The sequence below is a fragment of the Protobothrops mucrosquamatus genome, unplaced genomic scaffold (assembly GCF_001527695.2).
Source record: "Protobothrops mucrosquamatus isolate PMUCROS unplaced genomic scaffold, P.Mucros_1.0 scaffold115, whole genome shotgun sequence".
Lineage (NCBI taxonomy): Eukaryota > Metazoa > Chordata > Lepidosauria > Squamata > Viperidae > Protobothrops > Protobothrops mucrosquamatus.
In genome coordinates, this window is record NW_015386487.1 from 404,192 (window position 1) to 418,546 (window position 14,355).

The 14,355-nt window shown below is 46.3% G+C and overlaps 2 protein-coding genes across 2 annotated transcripts; both read left to right on the forward strand.

The window, feature by feature from the left end:
- Window positions 1-336: 336 nt before the first annotated feature.
- LOC107284760 (nicotinamide N-methyltransferase) lies at window positions 337-6,982 on the forward strand (the record flags this gene model as incomplete). Its single annotated transcript, XM_015812873.1, has 2 exons — window positions 337-551; window positions 6,140-6,982. Coding segments are annotated over 2 exons (642 nt in total), but the record flags the coding sequence as incomplete, so codon positions are not given.
- A 1,193-nt stretch (window positions 6,983-8,175) lies between these two features.
- Window positions 8,176-12,696, forward strand: RBM7 (RNA binding motif protein 7). The gene is made up of 5 exons (XM_015812900.1): window positions 8,176-8,270; window positions 9,770-9,932; window positions 10,797-10,902; window positions 11,298-11,376; window positions 12,177-12,696. Exons 1-5 carry the CDS (start codon window positions 8,181-8,183, stop codon window positions 12,471-12,473), a joined length of 735 nt encoding a protein of 244 aa, XP_015668386.1. The 5' UTR covers window positions 8,176-8,180; the 3' UTR covers window positions 12,474-12,696.
- The last annotated feature ends 1,659 nt before the right edge of the window (window positions 12,697-14,355 follow it).

A 14,355-nucleotide genomic window follows, 5' to 3' on the forward strand; every position in this document is an offset into this window, starting at 1 on the left:
AAACATCCCTTCCAGACCTTTAATTCTATGTTTTATTACCTGAACTTTTCTGCAGACTGATCAGGAAATGAAACACAAGGGAGAAATTTCCCCAATCTCTTTCAGTTTATTTTTTCTTGAGAGAGGGACAAATGGGTGGGTTAGAAATAGGTTCATGGAATGCTAAGAAGAAAAGGAGTTTCCAGGTGATCAGGTGGCCTCCAGGATGCTCTTTGAAGGGCTTCTGGTGTTTCTGGGACAGTTTAGATGGGGGAAATTGGCACCAGCATGTAGCATAGCACATGTGAAGGACCCAAAGCATGCTGAACTTGAAAAAAACTGTGGTTGGGTTGATGGGCTCCAGATGGCATCAAGGGAGACACCCTGATCGACATTGGCAGTGGCGCAACCATCCACCAATTCCTCTCCGCCTGCGAGTCATTCCGGGAGATCATAGCCACCGATTACGCTCTCCAGAACCGCGAGGAAGTTCAACGATGGCTGAAGAAGGAGCCAGGAGCTTTTGATTGGACCCCCATCGTGAAATATGTCTGTGATTTGGAAGGAGATAGGTATGTAGAGGAAGAACATAATCTTTGTTTTGATAAGAGCTGGGAAGAACTGAATCAGTTGTTCCAGACTCGGTCTCTGTTTCAATTCTTCTGCAGTGCTTCAGAAGGAACTGCAGGGTCATCTCCTCCTCAATGGTCCATGTCTTCTTTGGGCCTCCCCTTTCCAAGCTGTTTCTCTGGTGGGATCTCTATCTAAGCAGGGTCTCTCTAGCCAAAGCCCTCCATTGGCTTCCATCTCTGTTTCTTCTTTCATTGGACTCAGAAAGATGAATAGTCAAAGTTTGCAGCCTATCCAACCCTCCATGCTTTGGTGTTGGCCCATTGCCCGGTGGACTCATCCATTACTCTTGGCCGTTAACCCGATAAGGAAAAGTGTGCCTCTTCTTTTGTCAGTTCCTACTGGAGAAAAGCAGTGAGAATTCATGTTCTGTTCAGGAGTGAATTAACGGAACATATACATTGACCGTTTCCACAGTGACCCTAAGATGCCAGAGAGGAGACATCATCACACAGAGGCTGCCATCACCTATTTCTATACTGACCTTTGATCCAGGCACATAATTCATGAGATTTGTATGATGTCATAGTTACACATGGCTCACTGAAATTATTTATAGCCACGTCCCCATCTCTGAGGTAAGTGGTGCCAAGCTAAGAGACTGGTGGCTGCCGTGGAAGCTACATGGGGACCCAACCCTAGACTGGTGTTACTTGTGTTGTCTGGACAATTCTGGGAGCTGATTCCCACACATCTTAAGAGTTGCCAAGGTTGAAGAACATGTCCTTGACCTTTCCAGACTAATATTTGAATCAAAGCAAGAAGGAATTCTTGCAGAGAGAAAGGCTTTTCTTTTTTTGAAGGACAGCAGACCTGGGAAGCCTGCCCTATCTCTATCCATTAAAAGGACAGCTCTAGGTTGACCTCAGTTTGGAGATAGACAGGTCATACTCTTCCTGTCTTTCCCCTCCCACAGAGAAAAATGGCCAGAGAAGGAAGAGAAGGTCCGAAGAACCGTCAAGCAGTATCTGAAATGTGATGTGACCCAACCCAACCCTTTGGCTCCGCTGGTTCTTCCTCCTACAGATTGTCTGCTCTCCAGTTTGTGCTTTGATGGGGCTTGCAGAGACATCCCCACCTACCAATCAGCCTTCAGGAACATAAGTTCCCTTCTGAAACCAGGGGGACACCTCCTGTTTTATTCCACCCTTGAAGGGCACTACTATACGGTTGGCCAACACCGATTCTCTAACATTTTCTTGGAGAAGGATATGATAGAAGAGGCAGTGAGACAGGCTGGCTTTGTTATTAAATGGATTGAAGAGACCAGGATCAACTGCCCCCCTTCTATAGCAGATGGGAAGGGGCGGTGCATCCTTCTCTCCCAGAAATGTAGCCCATGAAATAAGGCAGCTGTTGATGTAACACCCAGAGGCTTCCCCAACCATTTTTATGAATCTGTTATATAAGTTAGGGAAAGCACACACCACGTGTCTTCTGTGATCTTTTCCACAGCTTTCCTAGTAGCTACTTAGGAAATGGCTCTATGTGTAATAAAGTAGCATCTTGCCTATGTGTTTGTGTGATGGTTTGTGTGCTTTCCTTGTGTTGTGTCTGTGTTTTCTATGTACGTGGATTCTCTGTGTATGTGCTGTCCTGTATTGTCCATGGCCCTGCCCGTTCTGAGATGGCAGTCCCTTCCTCTTGGCTCCCCTAACACTGATGGAGGGACGACCCTCTTTGTGCCTCTGGACACTGCAAGTGTCAGAGTTGCCCTTCCCTCTCTCTCTGCTGCCCCAATGAGAGGCAATGCTGAGTCAGAGACAGATCGGCCACGGGGCCACTGCTGGCTGCTGGGAGGTGAGAGGGCAGCCTTCTTCAGCCCTCTTGGTCTTATCCACTTTGCATCTGCCAGTGCCCCACCTCTAAATGTGTCCCACCCACATCTGGCTATTGCAGGCTTGGGGAAAACATATTGCACTCTGTTTTTTTGGTTAGGCAGGGCCAGCTGTGCTTCCAGCGGATAGACTCGGCTAGAGTTTGTCTGCATGTGGGGTTTTTTTCAGAACACAAGGGTGCTCTTTTCCAAAGCAGCTGCATGCCAGTGCTGGTTTAGGCTGGTGAGCCAATCCACTCCTCCACTTTGATAGGTCCCTTGCTGCTTGGCACAGCTCAGGCTGCCCACAGGCATCCTTGTACTAGGCAGCTTTCCCACTTTTTATGGACACTGCAAGCTGCAGAAGCGGAAATTGTGGAGAAGGTCAGGACAAGGAACTGCAGCTGGCAAAGAGGCAGAACAAGGCAGGGGCCAGGCTACTTTTCTGCACTCGTTCCCAGAACAGGCAGCCAGTTGGTGAGCAGTTTTGTGAGACTGGAGAGACACGTTGGGCTGGTGCCTACCTGAGCGCCGTTCATTTGGCTGTTAGTGTCTGCCAAGCTGCTTTTGCGCCCCATCGGATGAGTGAGGCAGTGGAAGTTTCTTTGGTGCAAACATTGCAAGCTCTTCCTGGGCACAAACACTTCTTCTGAACCCCAGGCATCCCCAGGCCCTGCTGGGTGATTCAGCTGATCTTTATGGCTCCAGAAGCTGCTTTGCTTCCTTGGCATCTCAAAGATGGGTGGACTCCTAGGATTCCCCAGCCAGCTATGAAAATAATTGATTTATTCCCAGGGAACTGAGAGATGCCTTTCTTTTACTTTGGGGCCCTGGATTATGACCTCCTCATTTTAGCTCCCCGAGGCCCCTTTGGCCTGGCATCCGGGCTCGCAACCCCAATTGCCCTCTGGTATTTCCCTCTGCAGCCCCCCAGGTCTCTCACTGGCCTAAGTCAGGATGCCGCAGCTGTGAGATTCTGAAGGGATTCTGCAGCCCACTGCAAAGCTGCATTCCGGGGAACCTGGCCCCATGCGTTGGCATCCGGTCCCAAAATAGAAAGGCTATTACTTTCCCCAGTCCCAAGTGCCAAGGAAGAGTTGGTCAGGCATGGAGGTGGCCTTCAGCTTCCCTGAGGGGGGAGGGGGGAACCTGCCTCTTGACACACAACCCTGGGAAAGGAACTAGGATAAAGGGTGATTCACAGGAGAAGTGGGGCAGCTGGGCACAACACGAGAAAAGCTTCAAGCCCAAAACAGATGTTTTCTGCTCCAGAAGTAGGGCGGTCAGAAAAGGGAAACGGACCTGGCTGTTTGGACAAGTGGCCCTGAAGGCACTTTTCTCTGCCAAGTCTCTTCCACTGTACTCCTGACCTCCGGTGAGAGGACCTTTCTTTTCCCCCTTGCGTTCTTGCCCGGAGAGGAAGTGTGTGTGTGTGTGTGTGTGTCTTCTGATGCCTCTTTTCCAAGAGAGAATATCGGATTGCATAAGGGGAGGCTCCAGGTCCCTTCCACCCCCACCCCCCCATGATTCTGTGTTCTGTTGTCCCCAAAAGGGGTCAGCCTGCCGCGGAAGCCAATCAGAGCCAGACAGGAGTGATGGACTTTCGCAACACTTTCATTGAAGCATTTCAGCAAAGGGATCCCAGCTGCTAGCGGAGCCGAGACTCCGAACAACAGCAAAGCACCATCTTTTATACTACTGAATACCAGAAATAGGGAACTAAAAATTTCACAAACCATCACCTTTTTATGAACTTATACTTTGCTTTAGTCTACGTGTCCTTTGCCCGTTTGTAGTTTCTGCAATTGATCCATATTTGGTTATTCTACCTTTATTGCCAAGCCTCGTGACTTCCTATTCGGTTTCTGGGTATGTGTTATCCCATTTTGTCCATTCCTAACTGTCACTTCTAGGTTATCACTCCCTCCCTGGATGGGGACATATGTTTCTTTTATTAGATCAGGGCAGGGCAGGACAGGACTTGGCTTCAAATCTGTTGGCAAAATGTGAGCAACATGTTCACGCTGTGACATGGAAAGATGATCTTTGTTGAGAAACCAGTTTGTAAGGGAAATCAGGAGGTGGAGCCAGCAAAGACCAAATTATAATAATCATCCGAACAGGAAAGGAACAACCAGAAATTGGTAAAAGTGTTTCTGGGATGATGGAAGAGTCTTACAAAGGGAAAGATTTTTACACAAAGCATTTTGATCCCAGAGCCCATCTGGAAAACTACTACAACGTTAAGTTGGAGGATGGTGGACTGGGTCAGTTTGTAACCTTTTTCCTGAAAGGGGCCCACAGGGCATTCACCATAGGNTTAAAAACAGCCACGAAGTGGAAGTAGCTTACAAAAGGCAGATGCCAAAATGTTCACAAACATCCCTTCCAGACCTTTAATTCTATGTTTTATTACCTGAACTTTTCTGCAGACTGATCAGGAAATGAAACACAAGGGAGAAATTTCCCCAATCTCTTTCAGTTTATTTTTTCTTGAGAGAGGGACAAATGGGTGGGTTGGAAATAGGTTCATGGAACGCTAAGAAGAAAAGGGGTTTCCAAGTGATCAGGTGGCCTCCAGGATGCTCTTTGAAGGGCTTCTGGTGTTTCTGGGACAGTTTAGATGGGGGAAATTGGCACCAGCATGTAGCATAGCACATGTGAAGGACCCAAAGCATGCTGAACTTGGAAAAAAACTGTGGTTGGGTTGATGGGCTCCAGATGGCATCAAGGGAGACACCCTGATCGACATTGGCAGTGGCGCAACCATCCACCAATTCCTCTCCGCCTGTGAGTCATTCCGGGAGATCATAGCCACCGATTACGCTCTCCAGAACCAGGAGGAGGTTCAATGATGGCTGAAGAAGGATCCGGGGGCTTTTGATTGAACCCCCCATCATGAAATATGTCTGTGAGTTGGAAGGAGACAGGTATGTAGAGGAAGAACATAGCTTTTGCTTTGACACTTTCAAAACTCTTGATTTATACTGAACTAGGGAAGGCAACCAGATGCCTTTCTTTCAAATTTTGCTAGTTTTTTTCATTTATGAAAATGCAGCAAGAGAGATTTTGCAATCAGGAGCTTAACAGGAAAACAACCGTGCAGACCAGAAGAGTCCAGATTGAACAACCAAGAGTGACTCTTTTTCAGAAAGCATGGCTAGCTGCTGTTGAGATAGACATGGCTTTTGTGTCAATTCTGCTATGAAAGCAAAGTGGAAACAAGTCCACAATTTCTTCTGAGCAGATAGGAAATGGAGAACTAGTTGTTCCAAACCCGTCTCTGTTTCAATTCTTCTGCAGTGCTTCAGAAGGACCTGCAGGGTTATTTCTTCCTCAATGGCCCATGTCTTCTTTGAGCCTCTCCTTTCCAATCTCTTTCTCCTAGTGGGTCTTTATCTTAGTAGAGTGTCTCTAGCCAAAGCCCTCCATTGGCTTCCATCTCTGTTTCTTCTTGCGTCGGGCTCAGAAAGATGAGTATTCTGAGAGAGGAAGTCCACACATTTGAGAGTTGTCAAGGTTGAGAAACACTGCCCTCGACCTTCCAGGTCCCAAACTGATATTTGAATCAAGGAAAGAAGGGCTTTCCTGTTTTTGAAGGACAGCAGACCTGGGAAGCCTGCCCTATCTCCATCCATAAAAAGGGCAACTCTAGCTTGACAAAGGTTTGGAGGTAGGCAGGTCATAATCTTCCTGTCTTTCCCTCCTGCCCAGGGAAAAATGGCCAGAGAAGGAAGAGAAGGTCCGAAGAGCCGTCAAACAATACCTGAAATGTGATGTGACCCAACCCAACCCTTTGGCTCCGCTGGTTCTTCCTCCTGCAGATTGTCTGCTCTCCACCCTGTGCTTCGATGCAGCTTGCAAAGACATCCCTACCTATCGATCTGCCTTCAGGAACATCAGTTCCCTTCTGAAACCAGGGGGGCACCTCCTGTTTAATTCATCCCTTGAAGGGCACTACTATACGGTTGGCCAACACCATTTCTCTCTCCTCTACCTGGAGAGGGAGGTAATAGAAGAGGCAGTGAGACAGGCTGGCTTTGTCATTAAATGGATTGAGGAGACTAGAATCAACTGCCCCCCGTCCGAAGCGGATTCAAAAGGGCGGTGCATCCTTCTTGCCCAGAAATGTAGCCCATGAAATAAGGCAGCTGTCGATGTAACTTCCAGAGGCTTCCCCAGCATATTGTAAGGATTTTGTTATACAAGTTAGGGAAAGCACACACCACATGGCTTCTGTGATCCTTTCCTAGAAGGTGCATAGAAAATGGTTTTGTGTGTAATAAGGTAACATTTTGTATCTCTGTGGTGTGTGATGGTTTCTGCTTTGCTTGACTACGTCATGTTCAATAACATTGTGATCAACTGTAAGCTGAGGGTATATATTGGTCCAATGTCTGATTTTTTAAAAAAATAATTAAATGATGCTGTGCTTCAATGGTTAGATGGGTTATAGACTGGTATTTGAATACAGATATTTTTAAATTTATATTTGATTGTGTTTTACTGATCTAGGTGAAATGTTAATATATATTGCTGGTCCATTTGTGAAATGTCATACGCTAAATAAATCAATAAACCTCCTTTCCTTGTGTCGTGTCTCTCTGAGTTTGTGCGTGTGGATTCTCTGGGCAGCTAGAGGGGGCAGCATCGGGAGGGGGGTCGTGCTTCCAGGAAAGAGGAGGGGGAGCTTAGGTCAGAGTGGGCAAGAGGCACTGGGGGAATTATCGGGAACATTTTTCTCTGCAGCCGACAAACAGAGGCACCCCATTTGTTGAGCCCAGTCTCGTTTTTGCTGGCTTCTCTCCGTGGCTTAAATTTGGTCCCCTCTGGTTAAGTTTTGGGAGAGGCAGACACGTCCCGGGCCCCTCGACCTGCTGGCTTTCCAGGATTCCTCCGGCTGGAATGACCCAAGCGCGGGCCGCTTTAGGAAGCTCCTGCTGAGGACCATGCAGAAGAGCGGCGCTTCCAATGAACAGCAGCCCAGGTGTTGCGCTCGGGCTCCCCCTCCTCCCCAGACCGAGGCGCCGCTCCGCTCCTCCCGCCAGTCAGGGCGGAAGATTGCCAGCTCCTTCCTTCGGCTTCGGGCGGATGGCAGTCCAGGCGAGGAGCCTTGTTAGTTCTTTTTTGGACGACCGGCGACCGCTTTGAAAACCCGGTTTTAGGGATGCTTCAATCTACTGCGCTGATTTATGTAATTAAGAATTGATTATGTGCCAATGGTTAAAGTACTGGTTTAGGGAAGTATTTAAAAAAATAGAGCTTTATTTTTTCTGGTCTGCTCAGGGGAGGCTAAAGCGAGGAGGCAGCAGAATTTTTAAAAAAGGAAAAGCATTTCAGGCGGGGCCGCTTTCGTGCAAAATCCTCCTTTCTTGCTCCCTTCTCAAACTCACCAGGGACTCCCGCAGAGAGGTCGGAGACACGCATTCAAATCGCCTAACCCTTTTGACCAGGGGTAGTCAAGCTTGGCTCTTTTATGACTTGTGGACTTCAATTCCCAGAATTCCTGAGCCAGCTTAGCTGGCTCAGGAATTCTGGGAGTTGAAGTCCACGAGTCATAAAAGAGCCAAGCTTGACTACCCCTGCTTTTGACTCTCGTCTCTCGCCGTTCCTCTCCAGCTGTGCGGCCACCGAAAACGTGCGGCCTGCACCTGCGCAGTTGACCGTTCCGGGAGGGGAGCCGAGAGCCCGCGAGAGATTGCGAGGTTCCGCTCTTAGCGCGCATGCGCCCCACAGCCGCCGACGCGCTGAAGAGATGGGGGCGGCGGAGGCGGACCGGACGCTCTTCGTGGGCAACCTCGACCCCCGCGTGACCGAGGAGCTGGTCTTCGAGCTCTTCCACCAGGTAGGGGACGGAGCGCGGAGGGCGGGGAAGGTCTCCCCGGCCCGCCGCTGAGCTAGGCCGCGGGGGGAGGGGGCGCTTCATCGGAGGCCTCCCCCGCGCCCGCCAACACCCCTGTGAGGTAGGCAGGCTGCCTGGCTGGCTGCCTAATTGAGGAAGAGGCCGGCCTGCGGGTTTCCAAGGCTGGGGGGGGGGGAGGGAATGCTTTAAGATTGCCCCCTGGTCTCAAAGGCCGCTGAGGGCCTCCCGGGGATCCAGCCGGGGGTCTCCAGCCAGGGTGGGGTGAGGGGCTTCAAAGTCGCAGCTCTGCGTGGGGAGGGGAGGGGGGAGGCAAATGCCTCGAAGGCTCCTCGTGGGAAGGAACCGTCCAAGGACGAGGGGAAGAGTGGGGGCTCTTTCTCCGAAGAACCCCCCCCTCCGCCTCGGATGATAGCCTTCCTGAGCCTTCCAGGTTATTATTAATAATAATACAAATGATTAAATGTATCTCTTGCCCAGAGTTGGTTAATCGGTGAGTTGGGTGGCATATAAATTTAATAATAATCAGACTGAGAGCCCCCCTCCCCCCCCAAGGTCTGGAGAAAGGCCAGGCACCTCTGGGGGAAAACTGACCCCTCCCCCAGTGGTTCTTGGGCTGAGGCTTCCTCACTCAGGACTGGGATGAGCTGAGCTGAGGAAGAGGCCGAAAGGAGAGGCTGCAGGTCTGGCTGCTGCCCATTTTCTTTTATCTACCTGGCCCCAAGGAAGAGGAGGCAGAGAGCTTCAAGAGGCTCCCTGCTGCCAAGGGTGCCCACCCCGCCCTCCCCTGAGCCCCCTTAGGTGTCTTGTGAGTGGCCAAGCCCAATGGATGGACTGCATGCACCAGTGCTCTTCTTTTTAATTGGGAATCAAGTCGGAACTTAAAATCGGTGAAATCAGGGGTGCCCAACCTTAACAACTTTAATATCTGTGGGCTTCAGCTCCCAGAAATCTCCAGCCTGCCCTGGACACCCCTGAGTTAAAGGTTTGATTTCCCTTGGAATGCAAGGAAAGGGGATTTCTGCTGCTTTCTTTGAGGGTGTATTGTTACCCATGCTGGGTTGGTGTGTTCTTCAGTGCACGGTCATTGGTTACATCCTGAAGAAACTTGGGCACTTTTTGCCCATAAGATTAGCTTTAGCATCATTCTGATGGGACTTTTTCGATGATAGTTCCCTTCTCACTTGAGTCTGGCACTTAACTGTTGGAACTTCTTTCCATCCATTTGTGAGAGTGTGAAAGATGTTGACTTGGTTTCTTGTTTTCAGGACAGAATGCTTTTAAAATCTAAACATAAGAGCATTTAACGTTGAGGAAATATTTGCAAAACCATCATAACAATTGATCGTCTGTTTGATTGGCAGAGGGTTTTCCCCTCTTCAAAGATTTATTTGAAACATGGGTGTGTTAAGCGACATACATGTCAGGAAAGAGATGGTCTATTTTTTTTTATTTAACGTTTTGTTTTGTTTCTTGGTTTGCAGGCAGGCCCAGTCATTAAAGTAAAGATCCCGAACGACAGGGATGGGAAACCAAAACAGTTTGCATTTGTGAATTTCAAACATGAAGAATCTGTTCCCTATGGCATGAGTCTGCTTAATGGGATCAAACTTTTTGGGAGACCACTCAAAATTCAGTTCCGATCAGGTATCCATAAAATGTTTCAAGCAGCCTAGATAATCTTGGCAAAGTAGAAGGATTTTATCACTTCCCTTAGAGCTCTAGTGTGTAAATTATTAGTCCAAATTGCTGTATGTAACCATGCTGAATTAAACAGTTGCCAAACCTTTAAGTAGAAGATATGATAATAGTGACACTGCATTGTCTATGTATTAACATGAACTAATTCTTTTGAGAAGAGGATAGTTTGTCAGTGTTGGAGAACCATCTGCTGGGATCTTCTAAATTTTAGTTAATTTTATATTTAAATACATGATGCATCTAAATATTATAAAGATCCTAAAACCATTGTGCCACAAATAATAGTTCTGTTTCCTTGAATGGTGCATGCATTTTGAGTTGTTCAGTTGTGAAATACAATCTGCTGTTACCACAAAACACTCTACTTTAAATAATTTTATTCCCAATTCTGCCCCATTGCTGAAATGAATTCTGGAGTCTTGGTTTCAGTGTGTCAATACACTTTAAATCTCACTTCTGCTTTAAACAAAAATGTGAAATTAACTTTTGCAGAATGGGGCTGATGTATTTGTTTGAAAGAATGTTCTTAGTTCTTTTTCAGCTCAGGATGGCTCCTTTTCAGCCGACATGGGACTGCAATTAACTTGGGCTTTGGTGTCTTTAGTGTTGCATTGTGATTGCATTATCACCTACTGGGTATTTCAGAAGGTTGCAGCATTTGTTTTGGAAATCTGTTTGCGTGCTAGTAGTACTCTGGTGTGATACCTCAGAGCCAATTAATTGTTTCATCTTGGTTTCTGGCTGCTGGCATCTCGCAGTTTGTCTCCCTCTGGAATCTTGCTTTAGTTCATCTCCCAAAATGTCTTTCAGGGAGCAGTCATGCATCTCAAGAGGTCACTTCACCCTATGCCCCACATGGATTTGCAAACGGAAACCCCTCAAGTCCACAGCATCTAGCAGCAGCATACAGCAACAGGTGAGGGCTTCTCTGCTGGCTTTTAAATTGGCATAATTTGCGTAGTGTAGTCAGGGTGGAAAATGAAATTCATGAAATGATCGCACTAAAATGGAGAAGAAATAACAGCTGCATGTTATTTAAAAATATTTCAAAACTAATTAAAACAATAAATGTTCTGAATACTTTTCAGAATACTGAATTATGATCCATGATTTGAAATAATTACTAGGTTTCCTTCTGAGGCATTTGACAAATATGCCTGTTATAAAACTGGTTAATTATAATTTTCTTTAAAAAGGTGCCATATGTGGTTAGTTTACAAATATATGAAATGTGGTTCCTTGCTTGGGAAAAAAATTGAATGTGAACTTTATTAAGATTAGTACAGCTAATTTCTGGTTTCAACCTAACAGATTCGAGAGGAACAGCGAGAACATGTCAGCTGCTCAGAGATCCTTCTCACCTCTAGATAACCATCAAACAAAGGCCATGGTGAGTGGTCCTCCCCAGTGCAATTTGGAAGAGAACAGCACAGATCTTTTGAGGGTTCACATATGGGGTGTGAGCCTGTATTTTCCACTCGGGGCAGCGGTCTTTTCTTACACGCAGAATTCCTGCAACATCAGCCATGTTTATTTTGTGCTGCAGTTATCTCAAGTGACATCAAACTTGGCAATTCATTAGTCCATCAGTTTTTCTAAGCCTTTTTTTTCCACATGCTATGGATTACTTCCTTCCCTGCATGATAACTGCCCCCAACCTAAAGATTTTATGAATGGCTCCAGTGGAAGGCCTTGTACACATTTATGCGCGAGTGAAGTAAAAAAACGTGTGCATTGATGGCCCATATTGTCTCGTTACCGTGCTTTGTCTTCCTCAGGCATTTTCCTTGTTGGTTCCCTCTAGAGCAGGGCTCTCCAAACTTGGCCATTTTAAGACTTGTGGATTTCAACTCCCAGAATTCCTCAGCCAGCATGGAGTTGAAGTCCACAAGTCTTAAAATGGCCAATTTTGGAGACCCCGCTCTAGAAGTCTGGGTGGCTCAAAACAGAAGAGACGTTTTCCTCTCCCCTCCGTTGCTTGGCGGAGAATACTTCCACCTCTGCACTTTCAACGGCTGCAGTTGAGGGCTGAGAAGCCTTCCTAACATTCTCAGCTGGGAGGAGGGGTGGTGGACACTGGGGTTCGGCAGAGGCTACCCCTGCCATGGGAATTCTTCTTGGCAGCAGGGCCCTCCTCGCCCCTCTTGCTGAAGATTGCTGGTGACCCCAGTCTCTTGCCTCCCTGTCCAGATGACTTTGGCATGGCAGCAGGTCCCATCGTATGGCGGAAGACACAGCTCTTCGCTTCCTGAGTCTTTGCCTGGAGGCCAGCAGGGTTACTCCTTCCCCCGGTCCTCGGCCTCCCCAGCGCACTGGCGCTCTGAGCCTCCCCGCAAGGGCAGAGTGAGTTCCCACCCGTACCAGTCTGGCCACAGGCACCACGGCCAGGAGCAGAGGCGGGTTGTGGACTGCGGCTCCAATTATGCCTTCCGGGGGAACCGGGAAGAGCATTACCACGATGACAGGAACTATGGAGGCTGGAGCTGAATTACGACAGCCAGCATTTCCAAGATGGCAAATGGCGCCCTGCCCGTCACTAGCAAGTATTCAGAACGGATGTTATGAACATTTTTTCTTGACGGTTCTTTCCCTTTTTAAAGCTTCTTTTCTTCCCTTTATGAAGAGCTTGTAGATGGTAACTCCACAAGTTGCCTTTTTAAAAAGAGAAAGTTTTATACGTATCATCTGCAGTGTGTATTTTGAGAGAAAATAATTTTTGAATTGTATTAACTTCCCCTCAGGGTTTAGGCAAAAGAAAGAAGAAGAAAAAAGTGCCACACTTTTAAACAGGTAAAGAAAAGAAGACATTGTGTTTATTTTATAAGGAAAAAAGTTCTGCTGCTTTGGTTTTATTTTAAAACCAGTGTTGGTATTTTTATACAAGAGCCCCTGAGGTGGTTCTGGTGTTGCTCGGAAAAGGGCCGGGAAGGAGAAAGTTTGGTGACCGTTGATAATTTGGGTAACAGTGTTTTGCTACGGGAATGAAGTTATTGAATATTCGTTGTAATAAGTGTTTTGCCTTGTGAGATCTACAAATAGAGCAAATTTGCTAGAGAATTTGATAATCGGTAATGAAGGATGTGTTATTTATACTGTCAGGCTCCGTAGGTTTTTTTAGCTGATCTGATCTCATGGTTTTTATATTAAGAAGAGCCTGCAGTATCATTAAGTGATTACCGCTTCTCAGGAAATTATTGCATGCTTCTGCCCCGTACTACATATGTAGAAAAAATCAAAGTTTTTTGTAAAACACTTTAAAAATTAGAAATTTCTAATTTAGGTAAAATTAGAAAACCAATATTCAATGAAATGAGAAAGAGGTAAGTATTGATGAGAATATGCACCCATTACAAGCTTATAAGTAAATATTTCATCATAAAATGACTAGTTCCTGAGGAACTCAAAATACTCAGTAACTGGAGAGTAAAATCTTGCTTTTCAGTCCCCCAGGCGGGCTACAGTATTTACACTTCCCACCCCCTTCCTGGCTTTTGCATCTAAAATGCCATCACTGCATGCAACTGTAGTTCTTTGTATTCTGAAAAATCTTGATGTGGCACTTAGGAAAAAGTGTTTTAGACTAGGGGCACTTTTAATTGTAAGAAACTAGCAGGCCTAGCTTTCACTTGGCTTCAGTGTACATCCCCAGTGCTTCCTTTAACATTAGCCATTGGAGTGGTAATTAAGTGTTTGTGTTTCCGGGCACACCTGAAACACAGATTGTGTTTCAAATTGCTGCTTTGAGTGAAATTAGTACTCAGCCTGCATTTGCAATTGGTATATGTTTCACTTGGAGCCATATCCTTTTAGGGAAGAAGCAGCAGCAGTTGTAACCTGGTTCATCCTAATCTCTTTCCCACTTCCACAGTCTCAAGATCACTATTATTTTTCTACCAAACAGAATTCCAGAAGGAACATAACTGGTGTTTTTTGCTGCTGTTGCTGCTTTGCTTTTTTCCCTTTTTGTTTTGAGAAGAAAGTTTTTAAGCCTTGGTTGTACTGCATGTCTGAAGGGGTTGATTTATGTTATATTAATGTTGACAACATTGCTCATATATAAAATCTATTTTCTATTAGTATTTCAACGACCATGTTTTTGATGATGCCATAATTTTATAAAGCCCCTAAAATTCATTTCTAACATTTTTCCAAGAAATATCTTTGAGAGTATTAAACATGCCCTTCCTTAGGCTTATGTATATGTATATAATGGCAAAAAATAAATTCTTTTCTTGTAAAACTGTTCTGTGTGTGCAAACAAAATTTTGTAAGGTCTAAAATCATAACTAGTGGTTCTTTTCAGTTTTCCAAATGTATTTGCATCTCATATGGAGTCAGCTATGTGCACCTGTCTGAAAATGCCTGCATG

What these genes read in the sequence shown, in the direction of transcription:
- RBM7 (XM_015812900.1), top strand. Translation starts at nt 8,181, where the DNA reads ATGGGGGCGGCGGAGGCGGACCGGACGCTCTTCGTGGGCAACCTCGAC. An exon ending in CAAAATTCAGTTCCGATCAG is followed by an intron (nt 9,933 to 10,796) that starts GTATCCATAAAA and finishes AATGTCTTTCAG; the next exon opens with GGAGCAGTCATGCATCTCAA. An exon ending in GCAGCAGCATACAGCAACAG is followed by an intron (nt 10,903 to 11,297) that starts GTGAGGGCTTCT and finishes TCAACCTAACAG; the next exon opens with ATTCGAGAGGAACAGCGAGA.